The sequence below is a fragment of the Tachyglossus aculeatus genome, chromosome 22, assembly GCF_015852505.1.
Source record: "Tachyglossus aculeatus isolate mTacAcu1 chromosome 22, mTacAcu1.pri, whole genome shotgun sequence".
Lineage (NCBI taxonomy): Eukaryota > Metazoa > Chordata > Mammalia > Monotremata > Tachyglossidae > Tachyglossus > Tachyglossus aculeatus.
The window spans coordinates 20,754,003-20,780,516 of NC_052087.1; the positions used below are offsets into that span (position 1 = coordinate 20,754,003).

At 46.3% G+C, this 26,514-nt stretch overlaps 1 protein-coding gene across 2 annotated transcripts in view; it reads right to left on the reverse strand.

The window, feature by feature from the left end:
• Positions 1 to 14,276, reverse strand: part of SLC1A2 (solute carrier family 1 member 2) — a 122,605-nt gene extending 108,329 nt beyond the window's left edge. For both annotated transcript variants that reach the window (XM_038764761.1, XM_038764760.1), the window contains exon 1: positions 13,811 to 14,276. In XM_038764761.1, coding sequence (XP_038620689.1) covers positions 13,811 to 13,827 — 17 coding nt within the window. In that variant the 5' untranslated portion in view covers positions 13,828 to 14,276. The remainder of the gene's footprint in view (positions 1 to 13,810) is intronic.
• Between the last annotated feature and the right edge of the window lie 12,238 nt (positions 14,277 to 26,514).

Below are 26,514 nucleotides of genomic sequence, written 5' to 3' on the forward strand. Positions count from 1 at the left end.
GGTGTGTCTTCTTATACCCCCAGCTCCAGCGGGACCATGACTGGGAGGATTGAGAGTGCCAATGTCACTGGTCATGCCACTAGCACTATAATCAACTCCTCTGCAAAGGTTCCCAGTCCTAAAGTCTCGGGATGGAGGCTCGTCCTTTAGCTCCAATAACAGGCACCAACAGTTCTCCTGTAATTTGTTTTTCACCATCTTTTGGATGGAACATTGTTATGGAATTTGCGTGCATTCTTCCAACAACAAATATTTGCCTGAACATGTTTATGTTCTTTTTTTTACGTATTTGTTAACTGCTTACTATGTGTCAACAACTATTCTAAGCACTGGGGTAGATACAAGTTAATCAGATCAGATATTGTCCTTGTTCCACACAGGGCTCAGTCTAAATAGGTGGGAGAACAGGTATTTCATTTTGCTTTTGCAGTTGAGAAAACTGATGCATAAGAAATTAAGTGACTTGCCCTAGGTCATACAGCAGCCAAGTAGGGGAGCTGGGAGTAGAACAAAGGTCCTCTGACTCCCAGGCTTGAGCTTTATCCCCTAGGCCATATTGCTTCCCAAGTATTATGAAGCTACCATTGAAGCAGGCATTGTTATAGCACAATTTCTCCTTAATAATAATTATGGCATTAGTTAAGCACTTACTATATGTGAAGCACTGTTCTAAGCGCTGGGAGGATACAAGGTGATCAGGTTGTCCCACGTGGGGCTCACAGTCTTAAGCCCCATTTTACAGATGAGGTAACTGAGGCACAGAGAAGTTAAGTAACTTGCCCAAAGTCACACAGCTGACAGGTGGCAGAGCCGGGATTAGAACCCATGACCTCTGGCTCCCAAGCCCGTGCTCTTTCCACTGAGCTACGCTTAACGTAAGTCTCTTCAAGAATGCAACTCCCTCATTTTAGGAGAACCAACCCACATCCTCAGATGGAAGAAGTTCCACCCACTGAACATCTATTTGGTCTTTCTTTACATCTTTTCCAGCTTGATGATGTCCTTACTAAGATGCAGCAATCAGCAAACACCAAATATTCGAGGTGAAAACCCCCATTAGTTTTATGGGTTTTTTAGCTTTCATCATCATCAACCCCAATTGAGCACCTACAGTGTACAGGCCACTGGACTAGCCATTGCTGTTAATGTCCCAAGTTTTGCTGGTCTTTTTTGGCTACCAACACACACTTAACTTGCATTTTTGAAGGAGGATGAGGGATGATGGGTTTCTATTGCACCAGGGGGAGTTTAGGTTCGATAAAAAGAACTTTTTTCCCTAAAGGGTTGGGTGGCCCCAGAAGGCACTACAGCAGAGGTTATGAATGGATCATGGTAATAATAACAATAATAATAATTTTGGCACTTATTGAGCACTTATTATGTGCCAAGCATTGTGTTAGATATAACTCCAACAGATAAGATTTAGCCCCTTTTCCACATGAGCCTCCAATCTGGGGGAGGGAAAGTGTGTATTTAATCTCCATTTTACACATGAGGAAACCAAGGCACAGAAAAGTCAAGTGATTTGACCAAGGTCAAACTGGAGGAAAGTGGCAGAGCCTAGATTACAATCTAAATTTCCTGACTCCCAGTTCTATCTTCTTCCCACTGAGCCACACTGCTTTCTTCCAGATAATAGAGTTCTGTGAGCCTGAAGCTCTGGGCTCTGTGAGTTCCATGAGATCAAAGGCTAAGATTTTCCTTTATCCCTTCTCTGCTCTCCCAAACCCACCCCTGTCCCCACCTTCTTTGTGTAGCTATACCTCTGGGCACACTTTAGCCCACCCTAACAGGGGCTAGATTTCCCCCCAGAAGCTCAGAGTAGGGGGAAAGAAAATGGAGGAAAGAGGGATGTGCTCTAAACTGCTCTGGGGTCACCAGCGTCAGAGGGTCCCCTCCTCTTCCCTCCCAGGACAGTGGACTGTGACTGGCTCAAGAGGCTCTGACTAGGGTTGGCAAAGATTATGCTTCTGGAGTGATTCAGGACAAATCCTCCTTAGACAGAGGCACTAAATGATCTCTTGAGGTTCCTTGTGATACTAGAATGCTCTGATTCACTAAGAGACCTGAAGATACCCCAGGAAAATGTCCCCATCATCAAGCCCACATAATTTAATAATGCAGACATTTAGGATGCTATATTTTGGGCCTTCTCAATTTTTTGATTGATTGACTTGCATCACGCAGTTAAAATTCCCAGAGTTATGAGGTTGGGATATTATAAATCAGTTATGACTGGCTGAAATCACCAGGGGTTAAGAATTTAGCAACAGTTCTAAAATACCAAAAGCAATTAGTGTTTACCTGCCAGCGTATAATGAGTCTAATAAGTTTTCTAAGCAACAGCTTCAACTGAACAAAGCTCAAAGTATGGAAATGGGCTACGAAACTCAGCTTTGCTATTAACTGAAAATGTATCCATGATGTCTTTACTTCATCATTCGGGGAGAGAGAGAGAGAGAGAGAGAGAGAGAGAGAAAGAGAGAGAGAGAGAGAGAGAGAGAGAGAGAGAGAGAGAGAAGTATCACTGACCCATCTATAATAACTTCATTACACTTTAAAATTACTTCAGGTCGGGGTGTTGAAAACATCTTTCAGGTACCCACAGTGTATTAAGTGACAGACCATGAAAAACATGTGACTGGCTTATAAAATGATCTATTTTCCAAATAACAACAAATAAAATCTACAAATGGGAAAAGCAGCATGGGCTAGTGGATAGAGCCCGAGCCTGGGAATCAGAAGGTCATGGGTTCTAATCCACTTGTCTGCTGTGTGACCTTGGACAAGCCACTTAACTTCTCTGTGTCTCAGTGCCTTCATCGGTGAGCCCCACGTGGGACAGGGACTGTGTCCCACCCAAATATCATATACCTATCCCAGCAATTAGAACAGCGCCTGTCACAGTAAGCATTCAGCAAATACCATAATTTAAGTGCTTAGTACAGTGCTCTGCACACAGTAAGCACTCAATAAATAGGACTGAATGATTGGCTTGGCTTGGCTGAACCCTCATCACCTTGAGGAATCAGAAGTTACTGAATTGGCTGTTAGACATTTAGATGAAAACTTAGGCAGTTGTCATTTTCTAGAGGTGCCTATTTGCTGCCCGGAGAAAAGAAGAGAGTGAGAGGTGTCTAAGTGCCATCAGCAGAGGTGTCGCTGGATCAAAAGGTGTCTTGAGTGAATCTTGGTCCCTGGCAATCTTGGAGATGGACAGAGGGAGTTAAGAAGTAGATGTTCAGCCTTTGTCCCTCCTTTCCTCTAGTTTATGCTGTACAACACTTCCCTCCTCCTATCAACCAATGGTACTGACTGACCACTTATTGTGTGTGGAATACTGAACTAAATGCTTGAGCACACGGCGTAGCTCAATGGAAAGAGCCTGGGTTTGGGAGTCAGAGGTCATGTGTTCTAATCCTGGCTCTACCACTAGTCAGCTGTGTGACTTTGGGCAAGTCACTTAACTTCTCTGGGCCTCAGTTACCTCATCTGTAAAATGGGGATTAAGACTGTGAGCCCCACGTGGGACAATCTGATCACCTTGTATCCCCCCCAGCGCTTAGAGCAGTGCTTTACATATAGTAAGTGTTTAACAAATACTATCATCATCATTATTATTATTACTAAGCACTGATAATAATACCTTAGCCTTTATTTAGCACTTTCACATTACTTATCTCAAGTTTGCCCTCATGACAACTTGTGAGATAGGATACAGAGCCAGGTAGTATTGCCCCCACTTTTCAGAGGAGGAAACTGAGGTAAAGAGAGGTTAAAAGACCTGCCCAAGGTCACACAGCAGACTGGTAGCAGAGCTCAGACATGAACCTAGGTCTTTTGGCTTCCAGAGCAGCCCTCTTCCTGACTACACCTCACTTGGTCCCACACCCAACTCACTGCCTCTCACCCACCACATTGCCTCTCACAGCCCTCACCGCTTCCCACACCCCACACTGACTCTCTCACACAACACACTGCCTTCCACACAAACCACACTGCCTCCCACAACTCATACTGTCTCTCACAGACCATACGGCCTTCTGGCAGCATTGTAGATAACCCTGGAGCCCACATTCTACAAGTCTTGGCCAGTGAGTGGAACTCCAAAGAAATGCCTCCACAGGGTTCAGGTGCCTGAGCCCAAGTCAGCCACATAAGTGTAAGATCCTCCCAGAGTGACCCACCAGTCAGCACCAACTGTCTTTCCCTCTGGCCCTGACTAGTGCCCTCTCACTGAGCAGCATCATAAAAAGCAGGAATAGAAAGGGGGAAATGAGCAAATGTGAGAGAGCATGGAAAAGAGAATGGGGAAGCAACCAGTCAATAGATCTAGAGCATTTCCTGAGCACTTATTCTGTGCAGAGCACTGGATTAGCACTTGGAAGAGTATAATTAAGTTAGTAGGCCAGATCCCTGCCCTCAAGGAGCTTGCAAAGGGGAAAGAAGAGGAGGATAAGAGCACAAATGGAAAGAGGAAGTTATATGGGAAAGGTAGGAGGTAAGAGGAGGGAGGCAGGAAGGATAAGACTCATGAGGTGGCCAGGCTACTATCCCATAATGCCTTAGCTGGCCCCACCCTCCAGGCCCTTCCTTGCTTTTCAGTTTTCCTCACTAAGTGTTAGTTTCCCCATGATGACAGTAAGGAGAGTAAAAGTGTTATGGGAAAGAAATTGGTACCAATTTTAAGAAGAATTTCAATGGATTTTTTTTAAATGGCTTTCATAAACTACTTACTATTTGCCAGATACTGTACTAAGTGCTGGGGTAGATACAAGATAATCAGGTTAGACACAGTCTATGTCCCACCCACATGGGGCTCACCGTCTTAGTCCCCATTTTACAGATGAGGAAAATGAGGTATAGAGAGTAAGTGACTTGTCCAAGATCACCCAGCAGACAAGCGGTAGAGCCAGTATTAGAAGCCAGGTTCTCTGACTCCCAGGCCTGTGTTTTGTCACTAGGCCATGCTGCTTCTCTTAAAAAAATTGTCTATTTCATCCATGCTGCTTCTCTTAAAAAAAATGTCTATTTCATCCCTTTGCTTCCAGGTTACACTTCCATCTTGATCAAGGAAGATATCCCTATTTTTGACAGTGTCCAAGGCCAACAGAAGTCTCAATATGGCTTGACTTTCTTCAACCATCTAGACAAGCCATCACTCCATCCTCTGAGGAAATTAGGACAGGACCATGATAGACTCAATTTTGAAGGACAGTTCTGATTTCATCCCTGGGTTCCCTGGTACAACTTGCCCTCAAAGACTTTTGTCTCCAGATATAAAGATCAAGAGAAGGAAGTGGACTGCTCTGCACAAAGAAAGGACTCAATAAATATGATTGAATGAATGACTGTCTGTTGCTCCCACCTCCCCTCACAGGAAGGAAGAGCAGAATGGAGTTTCCACAGCAGCCTGAGGCTCAGGGCCATAACCAGGAGGAATGGTATTCTGGGCAGCAACCCAGGATGAGCAGCTGAAGGGGCAGAATACCTGTCATCTCAGGTCAACCCAGGGTTGAGGGGATTAAACTTCTCAAGGCCCTCTCTTTCCCATTTCACCACCAACCAAAGAATCTCAGGCTTATTCCAGGAAAAGGGAAGTTCAGGGGGCTGAATTACTTTAGTGGCAGGTAGATCCCTTCTTTAAATCAATCAATCAATAGTATTTATTGAGCACTTACTATGGACAGAGCACTGTACTAAGCACCTGAGAGAGTACAACAAGTTGGTAGACACATTCCCTGCCAACACTGGGCTTACAGGCTAATAATAATAATAATAACAATTGTGGTATTTGTTAAGCGCTTACTATGTGCCAAGCACTGTTCTAAGTGCTGGGTTGGATACAGGGCAATCAGGTTGACCCACTTGGGGCTCACACTTTTAATCACCATTTTACAGATGAGGGAACTGAGGCACAGAGAAGTGACTTGCCCAAGGTCACACAGCAGACAAGTGGAGGAGCCAGGATTAGAACCTACATCCTAAAGAGCTTACCGTCTAGAAGTCTCCATCCTTCATCTTTCCTCTCCTTTCCCTAGTAATAACAACAATGGTATTTTTAAGTGCTTACTAGATTCCAAACACTGTACTAAGCACTGGGGGATGATACTAGAAAATTGGTTCACAGTCCCTGTCCCACAGTTGAAGGAGTGGCTCTCTCATCATCATCATCATCAATCATATTTATTGAGCGCTTACTATGTGCAGAGCACTGTACTAAGCCCTTGGGAAGTACAAATTGGCAACATATAGAGACAGTCCCTACCCAACATTGGGGCACAGTCATGACTGCCAATTTGCCTTGATAAAGTGCTCTGGTGGGTAGCCCAAATTTTGTATCTTGATCTGACCACTAAGATGCCTAATTATGTTGCCCCTGGGGTCTGATGGGTGTTTGGAACACAATGGGAGATGGAGAAGGCAATCCAACCAAACTCCACTATGCCTCCCTTCATTACAATTTAAAGGCCTTAATTCCTGTATGTTATACACTGAATATTGTGCTGAATACAGCCACAGTAGGTGACTAAATTTATTTTACACATTTGACATTAGGATCATTTGACTACAAGGTGCAAATTTATAAAGTCCAAATATATGTAAATTGCTGGGACCACCAAATTAACTGGACAAATCTTCCAGCATGGCTTTCTCAGTGGTTCTTTTTATGTCGCTTAAAAATTGTCCCTTCAGTTGCCTCTTTCAGGTTTGCAGGAGTCTTGCCCATCCCCCAGACATAATACAAAATGGTTAGTTGTTCCATCAACGCTCTAATATTTTAGTGTTGCTGCTGCTAGGCTTGTTTATTTGAACTTAGTCACCTCTTAAAAACAAGTTTAGGTCTGCTCCTTCCCTACCCAATTTATCTGCTATTACAGATGACACGTGACATCTGATCCCAGTTGTCCTGTATTGTGAAAAAAGCAAAGATAGAGATCCAAAATTAAAGGGATAAAATGCTTTTCTTGGCATTCTCTTCGATTCTGATGCATTTAAATTGGTTTTCTATCTTTTAAGCCCTGTGAAAATGGCCTCTTTTGTTTCCATTTGACTTTCCTGATTTTATTCCTGCAAACTCGAGCTTTGTACTCATCTCCCAGTTTTCACTTTATGAAATGTTCCTATTTGAGTTTCAGAATAGCATACAGCTCTAGGTTACTTTGGTGACCATCCCTATCCTTTTTATAGCTTTCTCTTGTAACCTTTGTCAAAATATTTTCTTTAAGAAGACAACCTTCTTGCACTTCTTCCTGTCATATTTGATTTCCATTAGGATTTTGCTTCTATTGTGGTCTGCTTGTTAAATTTAAATAAATTTTAATGAAGGGCACAATAACGCCAAAAACACATATAGTGGGCTCCCAGCATATGCATAAAACTAAAGCTAAAACTAATGTCAGTCCATCAAATGCTAACATGATGATGCTTAAATTGATAATCATGGAAATACCAAGAGATTGTCCATATTTTAAATTCCATCAATTATAAACATGGTGGTGCTTGAATTGACAATCATGCAAATACCAAGAAACTGTCCATCCTTTAAACTAATGAAAACGGAAAGCTCTGAAGCTGAATAGAAAGACATAAAATCTCCAGTGGGTGCTTCAAAATTGACTGAGAATAGCTATGCTCTGTCTACACAATGGCAAGCCCTTGATCTAAAAAGAGAAAATGTTAGCCTTTACTGCCACCTGTTGGGAAAGGGAAAAAAATGTTTCTTTTTTTAAATTCTTGGAAATCAGGCTACCCCTATCAGGAAACCTCTTCTCCTTTGGGGTGTGAATATGCTGTTAATTTGGTGACAGAGAGAATCCCCTTCAAAATTCAACATCAGTAGAGGCAGATAGATGTGAAAAACAAAATGGAATCAGGCGACTGCGATTGCACAGCAACAGATAATCCCACAAGCCAGTTGAATACTTATAAAGGTAGTAATAATAATAACAATAATTTGTCATTGATGGTATTTGGGGTCCTTCTGCTTTGCCTCCGTGAGGCTTCTCAAAGCTAATTCTCTTCAGTTGTCTCCCCAACCATGACTCCTTCCACTGCCAAGTGGATTCTCCCCGTCTCTCATCTCCACTAGTTGCCATCTCCACTCTCCAACTGCCTCCTCCATCCTCTCCAGCCACTGCCACTACAGATCCTGCCACTGCCTCCATGACATTAAGTTGGTGCCCCCACCACTTGGCACAGCTATTCACTAGTGGGTTTTTAAATGCATGTAGCAATAAAATTACCCAGGGCTAAGTAAAACCACAGTTGATTAAAGTCTCCAAGTATTTTTCTCAAGTGTAAGATTTCACAATCTTTCACAAGATCCTGCCCCAATTCCAACATGGGAAACCACATTCTTCAGCTCAAATGACTCTCTAGAGCTCAAATGCATTTGGTGGTTTTGTTCCTTCCTGTCCCTGTCCTGTTTTGCCATGTCTTTGCTGTTCTGTTCAACAGCTACTATGTACAACCACAGAGGGATTGCTAGAGGTCACAGATGTATTCTGTTCACCTGAACAATTCCTTGGGATTTGACCCTGGGAAAATGGCTCAACACACACACAAGAAAAGCAAAACAGTAGACCCTCTCTAGTCTCTAAGTTCCTTATGGGCAGGGAACATGCCTGCCAAATCTGTTATATTGTACTCTCCCAATTGCTTAGTGCATTGCTGTGCACAAAGTAAGCACTCAATAAATATGATTGATTGGTGCTGGGGCTGGGGCATTCTCCCCAGTAGCTATTATAAAACAAGTAGATGCATTTTTAATGAAATCAATTCACTTCGAATCAATTGACAAGTAAGCATTCCACCTGCCTCTGATCAATGACAATGTGGCTGGATATAGAGCTGTGCAATATTTTTAAATGCTCCTTAAATTAATTCATTTCCACGATCTTGGCACTTGAAAATGATAAATAAAGGGAGAGATTCTTGTTTTTAAAACCCTTTCTCTGAAACATTATTCCCTGCTCCCATCAAGATATTCAGGGAAGAAAGAGAAGGCTGATTGTGTAAGAAAGTGCTCTGTGCTTTGTTAGATTTAGCAATCTGCCAGAAGAGCGAATCAACAGCAAACAAAACTTGAACTTGATCTTGAAAATGAAGCTTCCGCCTGCTAGTGTTGCAATTTTAAATTATCTCTGACCAAGCAACAAAAAAAATCCAAGAAAAAAGATTACCAGCTAAAGGAAGATGTGTGTTGGGCTATAGGATGAAAAAGATTAGAATCTGTGTGAGTGTGTGTGCGTGTTTTCTTGTGTATAATGCAGAAAAAAACCCTTCATATTGTGCTCCCTTACAGCATAAATCCTAGGCTTATATAGTAGTTTGTAGTTTAATTCTGCCCACAGGCTGAATCTAGAGCAAAGTACAATTTATTTAAATATTAAATTGCAGAGAGGATTTGCTACTTGTTTCCTACCCTGTGTCATATGTCTTTTGTATTTCACAGATTTCCTTTGGACTTATTATTTTGGTGGAAAAAAATGCAGAAGATTCTAAAAGATCTTGTCAAGAACTTTTGTAGGAGATTTTGACAAATATATGAAATGGCTTTTCTGAATATCAGTTAATACTTATGTTGCCAAAAGCAGGATATTTCTTACAAGTGAGAGTTAAAAAACTAGATATGAAACATCAGTAGAAACAAAATGCAAGTGAACTGTGTTGTTGTTCTTTGGGGGTTTTCCTAATTTTTTTGCTTTCGCACTTTCACAAAAAAAACTGGAAAAGGTACCTCTGACCTTTAATATATTACTATGAGTACCATACTTGGAATTGACTTACTAATGAATGAGGGCACAAAATTGTCCGTTGCAGTTGAGGCCTCAAGACATATTCTGTTCTGTGACCACAGACTATTTCCCATTCCTCCTACCAGCTATTTTGCTATGCTCGCTCCTGGGCACAGAGGAGCCTTGGGTGAGAGAGAGTGTGAATGGTTCAGTGCAAATCATCACTAATACTGAAAAAACAACTGTCCTGCTGTTGAAAGACATACCTCTTCCCTCTTAACCACTGATTTTTAAGCAATGCTCACCTGAATGGCCAAGGCCCAGAAAAGGCACACTACTGCATTGTCAGGAGAAAGTGTGCAACAGATTCTCTCTCCAAGACACTCATCCTCATGGATGCAGTTTTACCCTCGGAAGCATCATCTTCAAACTGAAAAACAACTCTAATGACTACACTTTCGATCTCCTGGGTCAGGGTGGACAATTCCACTCACATAGACTTTCCTTCAGCTCCTGGTGGCTCATCAGGAGACAGAACGAAAGAAACCTGGATAAAAATGTCTGCTCCCCATATCCCACAAGACTGTATTTCTAAAGTGGCCTTTCCCTGCAGCATCTGGGCGCTCCACCAAAGTAAAGTCGATAAATGATGCTAACCTTTCTCCCCTTAGCTACTTATAATCACTTTCCAATTGGAGTTACAGGCCTAAAAGCTGCTCAGTAATTCAAGTCATGTCAGGGGACACAAGGAAAGGGAATCTCAGCTATCAGAGGTTGCTGTTGCTTTGCCAAAAATATAATTCAGTGACTGGTTGGAAACTATGGAGGATTAAATTCTTCACATACAAGGACATCATTACAATAATGTATAGGGGTATAAAAGGTATATTGAAGTGACCTGCCAGAAAACAATGACATTCATTTGCTTCTTCAATTCAAGCCCAGCGCATTTTACTTTCAACTCCCATCCTTTTACAGGATCATAGACTCTTCACTCATAATAATTGTACCGGAGATTTTTTTTCTATGGAGATTTAAATCCAAGAGGTTTAGCAAGGTGACAGAGGAATACATGGTGAAAAGATCCCAAGATGCTGTGTACACAATATGCAAAATACCATCTTCCAAGAACATGCCACCCTGAATCCTGACCCAGAATAGGAAACCTGAGACATCCAAAAGGCCACCAGTGACTGAGATGGGATTGAATATGGGGGAAAACCATTAGTTAGCCATTCTTTTATCCTTTCTGCTATTTCCCCTTGCCTTTAAGCTCACCATTTGCCCCTGTTCTTTCACTTCCGAAATGAAAACTCCTGAGGACAGGAAGTCTTTCAGAAATCCCAGGTGCATATTTTAATGGTAAATGTTAAGCACTTACTATGTACCAAGCACTGTTCTAAGCACTTGCAACAATTACACTGCAGCACTACCTAAGCCAGTATGATCAGGTAGGCCTGAAGGCTCAGAAACATTGATGCCTGTGGCCCAATACTGTTCAGCTTTGCCTAGCAGAACATCATCACTCCTGGATTTAGTAGTGAACTTTTTTCTTTTTTTTTTAGATCAAGGAATAACTGTTGGAAGGCATGTGCAGGAATGGCGTAGGGCACAGTGATGTACGAAAGAAAGGTTAGGAGTGGAATTGTTTTTTTTTTATTATTATTTTACAGTTCAACAGAGGCTTGTAACCCCAGAGTGGCCCTCCTAGCTTTCTCAGGACTCTTCTTCCCACAGCTAAATAAAGTTTTCAGAGGAGGTCTTGAACAACTTTCTGTAAATCAGCTCTTGTCCACCTTGGTGGTTGTCAGTGCTCTGACCATGGGAAAAGGATCGGGAGCAAATCTGGTCCAGGAGCAGGGTGATCCTTTTCACCAGGCACAGGACTGAGGTTTGGTCAGGGCACTTCCTTCCACTTCTGCTTTATGGCCAGTAGAGCCATTTCTGCAAAATTTTGTTTCTTTTCTTTTTTTTTTCCAACCCCCTCTCTCAGTTTGGGATGTAGGACCTCACTGGCACCTTCCCTAGGTAATGATGCTGTGTTTCTTTCTCCCATGGAAATTATCCAAGCACCCATTCCAGGATGGCACCCCAAACTCTGCTCTCCTAGGCCCAGAGAGGGCTCCCTGGGGCAGAAACCCAATCTGCTGGGGGGGGGGGGGGGAGGGGTCCTACCCAAATCCCAGACCTAGCCCCAGGCCCAGCCTTTCCCTGGGAGACTCGATTGGGTAGCCTGGCAGCAGGGGACAGGATGGGGAAAGGACAGGGTTCTTTTCCTCAACCCCTTGCCCTCTGGGGAATCTAATGATCTGTTTGTTGATAAGGGCATCTAATGAATCCTTCCCCCGGGCCTGAAAACATCAATGACATCTCCCTGAGATGCGGTAGGTGAGAGGAGAGAGAAGCAGCGTGGCTCAGAGGAAAGAGCCCGGGCTTGGGAGTCACAGGATGTGGGTTCTAATCCCGGATCCGCCAATTGTCTGCTCTGTGACCTTGGGCAAGTCACTTAACTTCTCCGGGCTTCAGTTGCCTCATCTGTAAAATGGGGATTAAGACTGTGAGCCCCACGTGAGACAACCTGATTACCTTGTCTCTATCCCAGTGCTTTGAACAGTGCTTGGCACATAGTAGGCGCTTAGCAAATACCATCATAACTTCTTTGGGTCCCAGTTGCCTCATCTGTAAAATGGGGATTAAGACTATGAGCCTCACGTGAGACAACCTGATTACCTTGTCTCTATCCCAGCGCTTTGAACAGTGTTTGGCACATAGTAAGCGCTTAGCAAATACCATCATAACTTCTTTGGGTCTCAGTTGCCTCATCTGTAAAATGGGGATTAAGACTATGAGCCCCACTTGAGACAACCTGATTGTTTCTATTCTGGCGCTTAGAACAGCGCTTGACTCATAGTAAGCGCTTAACAAATACCATCATTATTATCTCACCGAGAGCTGGCGACGGGGCCCGGGGGCGGTTTGCGGGTGATGCTCGGGCTGCGGGGGAGGGGTGCCTTGGCCTCTGTTTCCAAAGAGCGTTGGGAGGTGAGGGGGCGTAGAGGGGCTGGGGGGCTCTGGACCATCTGCTGGGGAAAGGACTAGACTGCGAGCCCGTTGTTGGGTAGGGACCATCTCTATATGTTGCCGACTTGTACTTCCCAAGCGCCTAGTCCAGTGCTCTGCACACAGTAAGCGCTCAATAAATACGATTGAATGAAAGGAGCATCACGCTGCGGGCTGTGCCCTGCGCTGCCCGCTCCGGGTCCCGGGCCCTCACCAGGCTCCCGGCCCCCGGCTCCCGGCCAGGCCCGGCCAGATCACGCTAATGCCCCTCGGCAGGCCGGACGATAAGGAGGAGGCTGTCCGCCCCGCGGGGTGAATACTGGCCTCCCAGCCCTACTGCCCTGGCCCTCGGCCGCCGCTTCCCACCCCCGTCCCGGCCCCCGGCCCCTGAGCCGGCAAGATGCTGTCCGCTGCAGCCACTTGCCCGCCCGGGGAGCCTCCCGGTTTTCGGTCCCGCCGGGATCGCCGTCCTCCTCTCCCTCTCCTCCCGCCCCCGGGCATCCCCGGCCGGCCACTCCACCGGCCCCCAAGCCTTTCCCCCGCCCCCGGGCCCTCCTCGCAATGCCGCTGCCTCGGGACCGGCCGCCCTCAATATCGCTGACCGGGGCCTGGCTCTCCCCACGGCCCACCGGCCGGGAACTTCCCAGCGGCTTCTCCACGCCCACCCTCCCCCTGCTTCTTTGTCCGCCAGTTCCAAGAAGCCGGCAGGAGAGGGTTAACGAGAAAAGCTTCCTAGAGCAAACAAATCCCCTAAAGCGCTTCCTTCCCCCTCCTCTCGCCCTGTCTGCGTTCAGCTGCTCGGCCCGGCTCGGTTCGGCTCGACCTCCCGCCGACTCCTCTCCCGGGTTGCGGGGGGTAGAGGGGTGAGGGGGTTGAGGGCGAGGGGAGAGACGCACCGGGAAGAGGCGCACCAGGGAAAACCAGAGGGAGAGACAAGGACCAAACCGGCACCCTCCTTCTCCCCCACCACCAGCCCTTCCCCAAGGGAAGCGAGAAAAATCCCCCCTCACCCTTCCGGAGATGCCATGCTCTTGAAACTCCCCCTTCCTCTTCTCAAGAATCCAAAGGGTATTTTTTGTGTGCACAGTGGTACTTAAATGGGACTCTTCCCCCCACTTTGGATAAAGCCCTTTTAGCGTCTAAATAGTAGCATAGGATTCCCGTATGTATAATCCTCGGGACTCCGAATGGCAAGGATCCTCGACTGCTTTTCGGAAGGCCCCCACCTCCACCTCCTCCTCCTCCTCCTCCTCCTCCTGCTGCTGCTGCTGCTGCTGCAGGGGAGATTCTTGAAGGCTGAAGTGTCTTCAGGGGAGGAGGAGAATCTATGCCGCTATCCCTGCCGGTAAAAGGCTCAGAGGGATGGCAGAGAACGACAGTGGCCACCTGGGCTTTGATCCTTTGCTTTCTCTCCCTTGGAGTGTTGCTGGTGGTGGTGGTGGTGGTGGGATAAGTGTGTGTGTATGGGTGTGAGTGCGTGCGTGGATGAGTGTGTGCGAGTGTGCGTGTGTGTGCGTGTGTGTGTGAGTGTGTTGGGGGTGGGGGGCTGACTTCACACTGACATGGTGTTGGCTGAAGCTGGATTGGAAGGTTTTAGCCTCCAAGCTGTGGATTTGCAGTCTCTATCCCTCTCTATTTTAGTCACCGGCTGACATCACCGCCTGTGGTTACTCCTTTAAATCGCCTTCCCTTCTCCCTCCCCCACCTCACTTCTTGCGATAAATAAATAACGACCCCGCCGCCGTACGCCTCGGCCGGAATGATGGCCCGGTCCTTGGCGGCAGGTCAGTGGCAGATTGTCCCGTGAACGAGGCTCCTCCTATTGTTTCCCCGCCCCGGCCCACCACGCCCCGGATCTCCCCGCACCCCGTGCCCCGCAGCTCAACCGGGTCCCGGAGTCCCGGGCCAGGTTCCACGACAGCAACCGGAAAATGATAGCAATCTGAAACGCCCCCCCTCCCCCCCCACACACACACTCCTCTTGCCCCGCTCATTGTCTCATTGTCGTCCTCCTCCCCCTGGGCCTTCCCTCCGTGGGTTGTTTCTAGTGTCTGATCTCGGGGTGTTGGGCTTCTTTTGTTTGGGTTTGTGATCTCCCGCCCAGTTTTCTGGTTTAGAAATCCTTATTTCTAATTAATTTCTAATTTCTCGTTAGCGCACAAGCACTCACACACGCATGTGCGCTCTTCCCTTTCTTGGTGCTCCCCTTTAGCAGAATGTTCCCAACCGTTTTTTTCCGCCCAGCCCCCTTCCGTGGATGGGCTGCGGTTTCACCTCTGGGGAGGCTGAAGCTCCGACAGTTTAAGGGCAAGATGGTGAGTTGTGTGAATGGCCACTTCAATGAAGCCCCCCCTGCCCCGTTTCCTGTTCTCCCTTTCCTTCACCATCACCAAGATCACTATCACCCCCACTTCCCCACTCTCCACGCCAAACCGAGACAAAAGTCAGGAGGAGGAGAAAACGAGGGGAAGGGATTCATTCAATAGCATTTATTGAGCCTCTACTGAATTGGGGGCTGGGAGGGGGGGCAGTGAGAGGGAAAAATAAAGAGAGACGGTTAGAGACAGATGGAGACACAGGGAAAGACGCTGGGGGTCCCCTCTCGTTCAGAACTGCCTACAGTATTTGATGCTTCCTGGAGTGGTGATGGACAGCTGTCAGCCTCGGGTCTTGACAGAAGCATCCGGGCGATCCGAAGGGAGTGAATCGGGGGGCCCCGGAGATTGAAGAAAACGAGCAAAACCAATGCAAAGGGGCAGGAGAGGGTAAGGGGGTACCAGGGAGGAGAAAACCCGGCATAAACGCAACCAGCGATGTAAGCCGCCCCTCTTTCTGAAGCCCGAATAAAATGACCCGTCTTCCATTATTAATGGGCCTGGAATTCACAGTAATGATACTCTCCAGAGAGAGAGCAGGTTATAAAAGATTGCGGGTTGCGGGACCCTCCAGGGAGGGCTGGGGGTGGGGGGTGGGGGGTGGAAGGGAAAGGGGCACCTAAGATTAGAAAGAAGTTCCTTCTGGAACAAAGATCGGTTCTGACCTGAACTGAATATCTTGCGTTTGCCTCAGCGCTTAATTCAATGACTGCCTTGTACTATTATTATTATTATTGTTATTATTATAGAGCCTCACTAAGGGGCCATTCAGGCCGCAGGCTAGCTGGGAGAGGGGGCGGGGCCAGAGCCAGGAGGAAGGGGAAGCTAGGGGACTTTCCATAAGAAAAACCTGGAATCTGCCTCCTTGGTTATCTCTTCAGGCCCGTACTTGGCTAGAAAAATATCAGCTCATCATGGGACCCGAAATCTAGGGAGTGGGCGGGAGAGGGACTTCGGCAAAAGGGATCGCCCCCATTCTCTCCCTCTACCCTACCCCCTTCCCCCCCCACAGCACTTGTGTATACTTGTACATATTTATGACTCCATTTATTTTATTAATGATGCGTATATATCTATAATTCTATTTATCTGTTTTGATGATACTGATGCCTATCTACTTGTTTTGTTGTCTGTCGCCCCTTTCTAGACTGTGAGCCCGTTGTTGGGTAGGGATTGTCTCTGCGAATTGTACTTTCCAAGCGCTTAGTACCGTGTACTTAGTACACGGTAAGCACTCAATAAATACGAATGAATGAATGAATGAATGAATGAATGAATGAATGAGTCCAGGGGAAGAACTAGCAGATGGGGCGGGGAGGGGGCGGAAGCGAGGGGAAGGGTGCTAGGGGAGAGAGGTGGGCTGGGGGAGAGGGGAGAGGGGTGGGAGTGACAAAGCAGCCTCTGACTTGGACGAGGAGCGTAGCAACAGCTGTGGGGGTCGCCCGGGCCCGGGCCTGTATTGGGGTAGCTATAATTCTATTTGTTCTGACGATTTTGACACCCATTTACATGTTTTGTTTTGTTGTCTGTCTCCCCCTTCTAGACTGTGAGCCTGTTGTTGGGTAGGCACCGTCTCTATATGTTGCCAATTTGCACTTCCCAAGCGCTTACTACAGTGCTCTGCACACAGGAAGCGCTCAATAAATACGATCGAATGAATGAATGAACGGTAGGTTAGGTTAGGGTTTCTTTATCCACTTACTCCTCTCTGTCCCCCTCCCCTCCTTCCGCCTCCCCCTCCCCACCTTACACACAAACATACTCATACAGACGCACACCCGGGCAGAGCCAATTTTCTCCAGGGGTAGGGTCAAAAATTGCCTGCCGACAAAGATTCGGAAATGGGGAGAGCTTCCCAGAGAGACACGATGAAGGGACGAGACAGGAAAAATCAGAGAATAAGAGGCCGAGGAGGAGAGAGAGGGAAGATGAAAAGGAAGATAGGGAGGATGAAACAAAGACGGGGAGAGCCACACGCCCCCACCGGGAGACACAAAGCAGGATAAAGAGAGATTCGAGGGAGGGGGGAGGTGTAAGACATGCCGAAGGGGGGCAGGAACCTCCGGTTGGTTAGAGTCTTCTCGTGTCACTCTGCGCTGCAGGTAATCTACCCCTTCCCTCCATCCCTGCACATACGTGCACTCATGTCCGCGCACAGACGGTCAGACCACACACACACACACACACACCGCCCCCAGAGGATTGCTCCCCAGAGGGACAAGGTGTCGACCCGGATTGGAGAAGGGACTTTATATCTGGGAGTGCTTGTGGGGAGGGGTGGCGCGCGCGCGCACACACACACACACACACACACACACACACACACACACACACTACCCCCAGAGGATCGCTCCCCAGAGGGACAAGGTGTCTACCCGGGTTAGAGAAGGGACTTTATCTCTGGGAGTGCTGGGGTGGGGGGTGGGGGGCGGTGTGTGTGTGTGTGTGTGTGTGTGTGTGTGTGTGTCCCGGAAGAAAGAATATTGTTCATAGTAATAATAAAAGGCAATCTCAATTGTGTATAGGTCTTTATTTTTTTCCCAAGTGCTTTCACGCGGTCGCATTTAGTCCTCACTCTTTCCCCGTTTTCGAGTTGAGGACCTGAGGCTCAGAGAGGTTAAGTGTCTTGCCCAAGATCACACAGCAGGCTGGTGGCACAGATCCGTTGTTTCCCAGACTCTCCCTGACTGGACCGCACTAATCGCTCTGGTGTTTGATGTGAATGAACTGTGGTGGTGCGGATGGAAGCAGCGCGCACGTTACACCCGAGGGCTTGGCTGTCCGGCCTCGGGGCGCAACCTGCAAAATTCCTCGAAGGTCGGGGAAGAGGCGGGACACGGTGCACCGGGAGAGGAGCTCCGATCTATTCGGCTCCAGGACTAAGATCCGTTCGGCCGAGCGGGCCGTGTTGGTCCGGACGGCCTGAGCCTCGGTCACGGGGACATCGGTCCATCTCACTTCACCCCGCCCCTCCTTGTCCCGCCCCGCCTCGCTTCTCAGCGGCGGCGGGCAAACCTCGGGCGTTCGGCCCCTCCTGCCCTCCGACCCCCCCGCCAACTTCGGCATGCTCCCACGGGCTCTTCTGGTTCCCCTAGGCTCCTCAGGTTCCCCTGTGCTCCTCTAGCTCCCCGGGGCTCCTCTGATTCCCCCGGGTTCCCCTATCTCCCCCTGCCTCCTCTGTTTCCCCTGGATTCTTCTGGCTTCCCCGGGCTCCTCTGGTTCCCCTGGGCTCCTCTAACTCCCCGGCGCTCCTCTAGCTCCCTGGGGCTCCTCTTATTTCCCCGGGCTCCCCTATCTCTCCCTGTCTCCTCTGGTTCCCCTGGATTCTTCTGGCTTTCCGGGCTACTCTGACTCCCCCAGGCTCCTCTGGTCCCTCCCCAACCCCCGGGATCCTCTGGCTCCCCCAGACTTCTCTGGTTCCCCTAGGCTCCTCTAACTCCCCTGGGCTCCTCTAGCTCCCCCTGGATTCCTCTGGCTCCCCCCGGCTCAATCAATCAATCAATCAATCAATCGTATGACACCCAGATCTACATCTCTGCCCCTGCTCTCTCCCCCTCCCTCCAGGCTCGCATCTCCTCCTGCCTTCAGGACATCTCCATCTGGATGTCTGCCCGCCACCTAAAGCTCAACATGTCGAAGACTGAGCTCCTTGTCTTCCCTCCCAAACCTTGTCCTCTCCCTGACTTTCCCATCTCTGTTGACGGCACTACCATCCTTCCCGTCTCACAAGCCCGCAACCTTGGTGTCATCCTCGACTCCGCTCTCTCATTCACCCCTCACATCCAAGCCGTCACCAAAACCTGCCGGTCTCAGCTCCGCAACATTGCCAAGATCCGCCCTTTCCTCTCCATCCAAACCGCTACCCTGCTCATTCAAACTCTCATCCTATCCCGTCTGGACTACTGCACTAGCCTTCTCTCTGATCTCCTATCCTCGTGTCTCTCTCCACTTCAATCCATACTTCATGCTGCTGCCCGGATTATCTTTGTCCAGAAACGCTTTGGACATATTACTCCCCTCCTCAAAAACCTCCAATGGCTACCGATCAATCTGCGCATCAGGCAGAAACTCCTCACCCTGGGCTTCAAGGCTCTCCATCACCTCGCCCCCTCCTACCTCACCTCCCTTCTCTCCTTCTACTGCCCAGCCCGCACCCTCCGCTCCTCCACCGCTAATCTCCTCACTGTACCTCGCTCTCGCCTGTCCCGCCGTCGACCCCCGGCCCACGTCATCCCCCGGGCCTGGAATGCCCTCCCTCTGCCCATCCGCCAAGCTAGCTCTCTTCCTCCCTTCAAGGCCCTGCTGAGAGCTCACCTCCTCCAGGAGGCCTTCCCAGACTGAGCCCCTTCTTTCCTCTCCCCCCGTCCCCCTCTCCATCCCCCCGTCTTACCTCCTTCCCTTCCCCACAGCACCTGTATATATGTATATATGGTTGTACATATTTATTACTCTATTTATTTATTTATTTATTTATTTTACCTGTACATTTCTATCCTACTTATTTTATTTTGTTGGTATGTTTGGTTCTGTTCTCTGTCTCCCCCTTTTAGACTGTGAGCCCACTGTTGGGTAGGGACTGTCTCTATGTGATGCCAATTTGTACTTCCCACGCGCTTAGTACAGTGCTCTGCACATAGTAAGCGCTCAATAAATACGATTGATTGATTGATTGATTGAGCGCTTACTGTGTGCAGAGCACTGTACTAAGCGCTGGGGAAGTACAAGTTGGCAACATAAGTTGGCTCCTCTGATTCCCCCGGGCTCCCCTAGGTCCCCCTGTTTCCTCTGGCACCTCCGGGCTCCTCTGGGTCCCCCGGGCTTCTGTGGGTCCCCCGGGCTCCTCAAGCTCCCCCGAGCTCCAGCTCCGGACCCAGCAGCCCAGCCGTAAGGCTCTGCTGACCTCTGTTGGAGGTACGAGGAACCAGAGCGAAGAAAACTCAGATTGGCGGCCGAATCACTCCATGTCACCCCCGGCCCCCACTTTAGGTTCAGAGACTGAAGTAGCTCCGGACTTGTCTCCGTCCCCTGCCATTCGAGAGCGCATCCATCCCCCTTTCCCTGCCCCTTCCCCGCCCCCTCCACCCCGGATCAGAGATCATGGGAAATCCCGGACCTTTTCGTGGTTTTGGAACCTGGGTTTTCCTCTTCTCCGGAGTTTTCCACGAATGATATTTGGTTGGGTGGCTTGGGGAAGCCGTGGCCCTCAGATTCCCAGGCGCCCTTCTTCCCTGGAGAAAAACCCTTTTAGAAACGATGGCAGCAGGGGGGAGAGGAGGAATACGAAGGATGACGAGGTGTAATGCCTCCACCACACCACCTCTGTCCGTGTTCAGCTCCTCACTCCATCTTGCCCTCCTGTCCTCAACCCTCCCTCCTCACACACTACACCCAGGAATCAGGACTAAACGAAGTCAGGGAGTCCCGAAGCACCCGCTAGGCAGAAACACTGAGGAAGCAGCTTGGTTTGATGGAACTAGCGCTAGGAGTCAGGGGATTTAGGTTCTAATCCTAATTCTGCATCATGGCCTGATGGAAAGAGCAAGAGCATGGGAGGTCAGGGGACCTCCTGGGTTCTAATCCTGGCTCCACAGCTTGTCTACTGTGTGACCTTGGGCAAATCACTTAATTTCTCTGTGCTCCAGTCCCCCCACTCCCACCCCCACCCCTGTAAAATGTGGATTCAATACCTATTCTCCTTCATACTTACAATGCAAGCTCCATGTGGGAGCTGATTATCTTGTATCTATCTCAGTGCTTCGTAAGTGCTTAACAAATTCCACAATTTTTATAATTACTAATCTCTGTGGCTCAGTTTCCTCATCTGCAAAAATAGGGATAAAATACCTCTTTTCCTTCCCCCTGAGATTGTGATCCCCATTGGGGCAAGGACTGTGTCATTTATATTGTATCTACTCCAGCACTTGGCACATAGTAAGCACTTAATTATTGCTATTATTATTATTGTTATCAGTGATCCCCAAAATTTGAGACTTAAAATCTGTTTAGAATTTCTAAATCTTGCCTTTCTTTTAACCCAAAACCCTTCAAACGCTGAGACCTCAAAATAATTCTAATGAAAAATGTGTACTGCAATTTTTGCAGGTTAATGTCAAGGAGTAGCCTGAAAAGTGCCAAGTTGAAATTCCTTAACTCTTGAAAGAAAATAGAATGTAGGCCTGGTCCAGAAGAAGTTGAAGATTATCAGCATAATAATTATAGCATTTATGTCATTTATTAAATGCTTACTATAGATGCAAGATAATCACCTCCTGCCTCTTCCCACTCCAGTCCATACTTCACTCCTCTTCCCAGATCATCTTTCTACAGAAACATTCAGGATTTGTTACCCTCCCTCCTCAAAAATCTCCAGTGGTTGCCTATCCACTTCCGTATCAAACAAAAACTCCTCACCATTGGCTTTAAAGCACTCCATCACCTTGCCTCCTCCAACCTCACCTCACTTCTCTCCTTCTGCAATCCAGCCGGCACACCACACTTCGCTCCTCTGGTGCTAAGCTTCTCACTGTGCCTCTAACTCACCTGTCTCACTGCCAACACCTGGCCCACTTCCTATTTCTGGCCTGGAATGCCAGACAATTTGAGGAATGCCTCCTCAAATCTGCCAGACAATTACCCTCCCCCTCAATGCCTTACTGAAGGCATATCTCTTCCAAGAAGGCTTCCCAGAATAAGCCCCACTTTTCTTCATCTCCCATTCCCTTCTGCGTCACCCTTACTCCCTTTGCTCTTCCCCCCCTCCCAGCCCCACAGCACTTATGTATATATCTGTAATTTTATTTGTTTGTATTGATGCCTGTCAATTTGTATGGATGTCTTTCTCCCCCCCACCCCATACTGTGGGCTCGTTGTTGACAGGGATTGACACTCTTCATTGTTGTATTGTACTTTCCCAAGTGCTTAGTACGGTGCTCTGCACACAGAAAGTGCTTAATAAATACGATTGAATGAAAGATAAGCTGCTTTTTCAGTCCCAAGTTTAGATAATTTTCCCCAATAGGAAATTTACAAAATGTATTGATGCAGGATACTCCAAATGAGGGCAAAGATTAGAGCCATTTCTTGTGTTAACAGCTGTCCTTCACCAATGCATAGTATTATCCCATTTCATAGATGGATAATTTTACTCCAGAGAGGTTAAAAATGCATTCCTAAAGTCATGGTCACAGAGGCTTGTCTTCTACTAAGATCAATTCATTAAAGGAATGGAATGGCAAACCTGACATTGAAAGTGAAGACCTTACCAGAGCGGTAGGATCCTTCCTGAACATTTAAACAGTCGAGGCTACTTTACAATTCACTGCTATTCCTTTCAGAAGGTTACTACTTCAAAGAATAAAGTTTTAAATAAGGTAATGCTGGTGAACGTTGGAGCACAGTATAAAGAATACACCAAAGAAACCATCTTTTCCAGGGATTGTTACTGAAATTTGTAGTTTATAATGCACACCCCTCTCTTTTTTCACATTATATTTCTTTTTAAACTCTTTAATGTGTTCATTTCTATTTGTCTTCCTGGCCAGGCTTTTAATCCATTTTCATATTGAATCTTGTTTGGAATGATTTTGATTATCCTTCTCATTGGCTTAGACGATCACTTCTCATCAGGGCCTTAATAAATAGCTCTTTTCACATATATAATGTCTGACGCTTAATTCTTCTGAATACTGTTAGGTTGAATATCTTAATTTTCTTTTTCTATTTTGCACTTATTTCTCTTCTTCCTGAAAGAAGACATTGTTTAATCCAATGGTTCCATATAGAACTTACTATTTTTAAAAAATTGAAAAGGTTCAAAAAGTGAGTTTCTTAATTTTTTAAATGAGAAGAAAAGAATTGGGCTCCTTACCTCATCTAGCAACTACACAGACTTTTAAATACTCTATAAAAATTGAAAAAACTCCATTATCCACGTTTATTTGAATTCTTCTGTGAAAATCACACTACCAAAAATCGGGGATTTTCTTTTGCTGAGGTGGCTATTATTATTTTAAAAAGCTACCTAATTCCTTCCCTGGCCTGCATCATAACGACTTTAACAGGACTATATTACTGCCAACATCCACTTCATCACTGGTATGATTCAACTACTAAATCTTAATTCTGTGACAATTTTCACTGCCTGCATACAGTTAAATCATACCATCCATTTCAGTCTTATATCAGAAGACAGTCAATCTATGCTAAATAAATATAGAACATGTTTGTGGGCCTTTTTCCTAAAATATTTGCTAAAATCTGCAGAAATACTAGTAATACTGTTAGCATTCAGTATTTTCTAAGACAAAGCTCCAGAGACGCAGTGTGCCTAGTAGGCAAAACGTGGGCCTGAGAATCAGAAGGACCTTTTTTTTAAATTATGGTACTTGGTAAGTACTTACTTTGTGCCAGGCACTGTACTAAGCCCTGGGGTAGATACAAGATAATCAGGTTGAACACAGTCCCTGTCCCAGACGGAGTGCACAGTCTTAATCCCCATTTTACAAATGAGATAACTGAGGCATAGAGAAGTGAAGTGACTTGCCCCAGGTCACACAGCAAAGTAGCAGAGATGGGATTAGAACCCAGGTCCTTCTGACACCCAGACCCATGATGCATCCACTAGACCATGCTGACCTGAGTTCCAATCCTGGCTCCCTAATTGTCTGCTGTATGATCTTGGGCAAGTCACTTAACTTCTGCGAGCCTCAGTTATTTCACCTGTAAATTGGAGATTAAAACTCTGAGCCCCATGCGGGATATAGGCTGTGTCCAACCTGACTACCTTGTGTCTACCTCAGTGCTTAGTACAGTGCTTGGCATATAGTCAGCACTGAACAAATACCATTAAAAAAAAGAGATCTTGAAGTATAAAAGCAGTCACAAATGATTTCCTGCTTTTCCAGATGATAAAACTGAGGTCTGAGGTCAGAGCATTTCAGAAAATTTTATCTGATAAGATCATTTCTAAAAAGATTTCTGGTGTGATAAGGCTAAAATCTTTCGACTTTTGCATCAAGATATTACCCACAAATATGTGTTACCATGCTGATTAGAGTATATTTATCTTCCCCAAGGTGGGATACCACAGGTCACTGGGGAAAAGATGTATATAATTCCCTAAGAATTTTAATGATTCAATGGGACGAGTTGATTCATCAGATATGGAATGAAAGGGTATTCTCACCATCCATCTTCCTCCACATAAGTGTACTTTTTCTGATGATATTGCAGAAATGAATATAAAAAATAGAGAAAGGAGGGTGGAGAAGTCTCTTTTAATGGAGACACATGTTCTTTTTGTTTTGTTTTCTTTTGTTTTTCTGGTGGACCTGGAATGCTATACCAGTACCTTTTAGTGAACTGGTAGTGAAAATAAATAAAAAGCTATTTTTATTTTTTAAATTGCTCTTCTGATAAGATCATATTGCTTTATTCATGCATTTTACCATACATTACTCATATCATCAAGTGCATTAAAGCCAATTTGGCAGTAAAGAAACTAATAGGAAAAGGACCGAGCACTCAGTGCAGTGCACTGCACAGAGTAAGCACTCAATAAATACCACTGATTGATTGTGATGATGATGATGATGATGTTGATGATTGAATCAAGAAAAAACTCCTTACTCTCAGCTTCAAGGCTCTCCATCACCTCGCCCCCACCTATCTCACCTCCCTTCTCTCCTTCTACAGCCCAGCCCGCACCCTCCTCTCCTCTGCCGCTAACCTCCTCACTGTACCTCGTTCTCACCTGTCCCGCCATCGACCCCCAGCCCACGTCCTCCCCCTGGCCTGGAATGCCCTCCCTCCGCACATCCGCCAAGCTAGCTCTCTTCCTCCCTTCAAAGCCCTACTGAGAACTCACCTCCTCCAGGAGGCCTTTCCAGACTGAGCCCCCTTTTTCCTCTCCTCCTCCCCATCCCCCCCAGCACCAGTATATATAATAATAATAATAATAATGGCATTTGTTAAGCACTTACTATGTGCAACGTACTGTTCTAAGCGCTGGCTGTCTGTACAGATTTATTACTGTATTTATTTTACTTGTACATATTTGCTATTCTATTTATTTTGTTAATGATGTGCATTTATCTTTATTTTTACTTATTCTGACGACCTGACACCTGTCCACATGCTTTGTTTTGTTGTCTGTCTCCCCCGCTAGACTGTGAGCCCGTTATTGGGTAAGGACTGTCTCTATATGTTGCCAACTTGTACTTCCAAAGCACTTAGTACAGTGCTCTGCACACAGTAAGCGCTCAATAAATATGATTGAATGAATGAATGAAAGCAGAGTAGAAGGAACAGTGCACCCAAAATTGCAAATGCAGACCAATGTCAACTAGCCAAAAGAATGCTTGCTCTCTCTCTCTATCCTCCCTTTCTTTCTTCCCCCCCCCCCAACTTCCTCCCCACCCCATTTCTTTCTTATCTGTTTTGCTTTTACAAGTATTGGTTTTTAGTAGGCTGAGTTCAGACTCTGAAATGATTGAAGGGAGTATGTCTACTTAGGGTTTTTATGTGATGTGTTAAGTTTGTAATCATGTGGTGTTTATTTTCCATTTTTAAGCTTTGTTTTTCTTTTAATTTACCCATGAGGTTCAGGAGTAATGTTTAGTAACCGTTAATTATATCTATAATTTATTTATGTCCATAATTTATTATATCTGTAATTTATCAGTATATCTGCAATGTATTTATCTATATTAATGTCTGTCGCTCCCCCTAGACTGTAAGCTAATTGTGGGCAGAGGATGTGTCTGTTATATTATTGTGTTGTACTCTTCCAAGTGCTTAGTACAATGTTCTGTACACAGTAAGCACTCAATAAATGCAAATGATTGATTGATTGATTGAGTGAATGAATGGTGTATGGCCACTATTAAAAGATATACTTCTGTAGATTCTATTATGGCACTGTGCCGATCTTAGGTTAGAGATCTTTTTTGCAGATACCATAAAAGTTGTAAAGAATAGACGCAGATCTTTCTTAGATAAATGAAATGTATTTACTATGCACACTTTTTTTTTTTTAAGAGGGATTCTCCTCTGGGTTGGGCTGGTCACCAGGAGAGGTAGGATAACAAAAATGAAAAAAATATTCCAGAACCATCACTTCTCAGGAAAAGAGCACTGGTTGTAGGTAGTCTCTTATTACCATGGCAAATCTAGGGAATTTATGCACTATATGGCTTGAAGTACATCTCCAAGTAGTTCATGAATTCCTAATATAGCAAAAAGACCTTTTCCCATAAAGAGGGGCTTGCCAAAAGTGAAGAAATGTTTTCTCATTCAAACTTATCAGATAAAAATGGTCTGGGGAAAGGAATGCCAGCCAA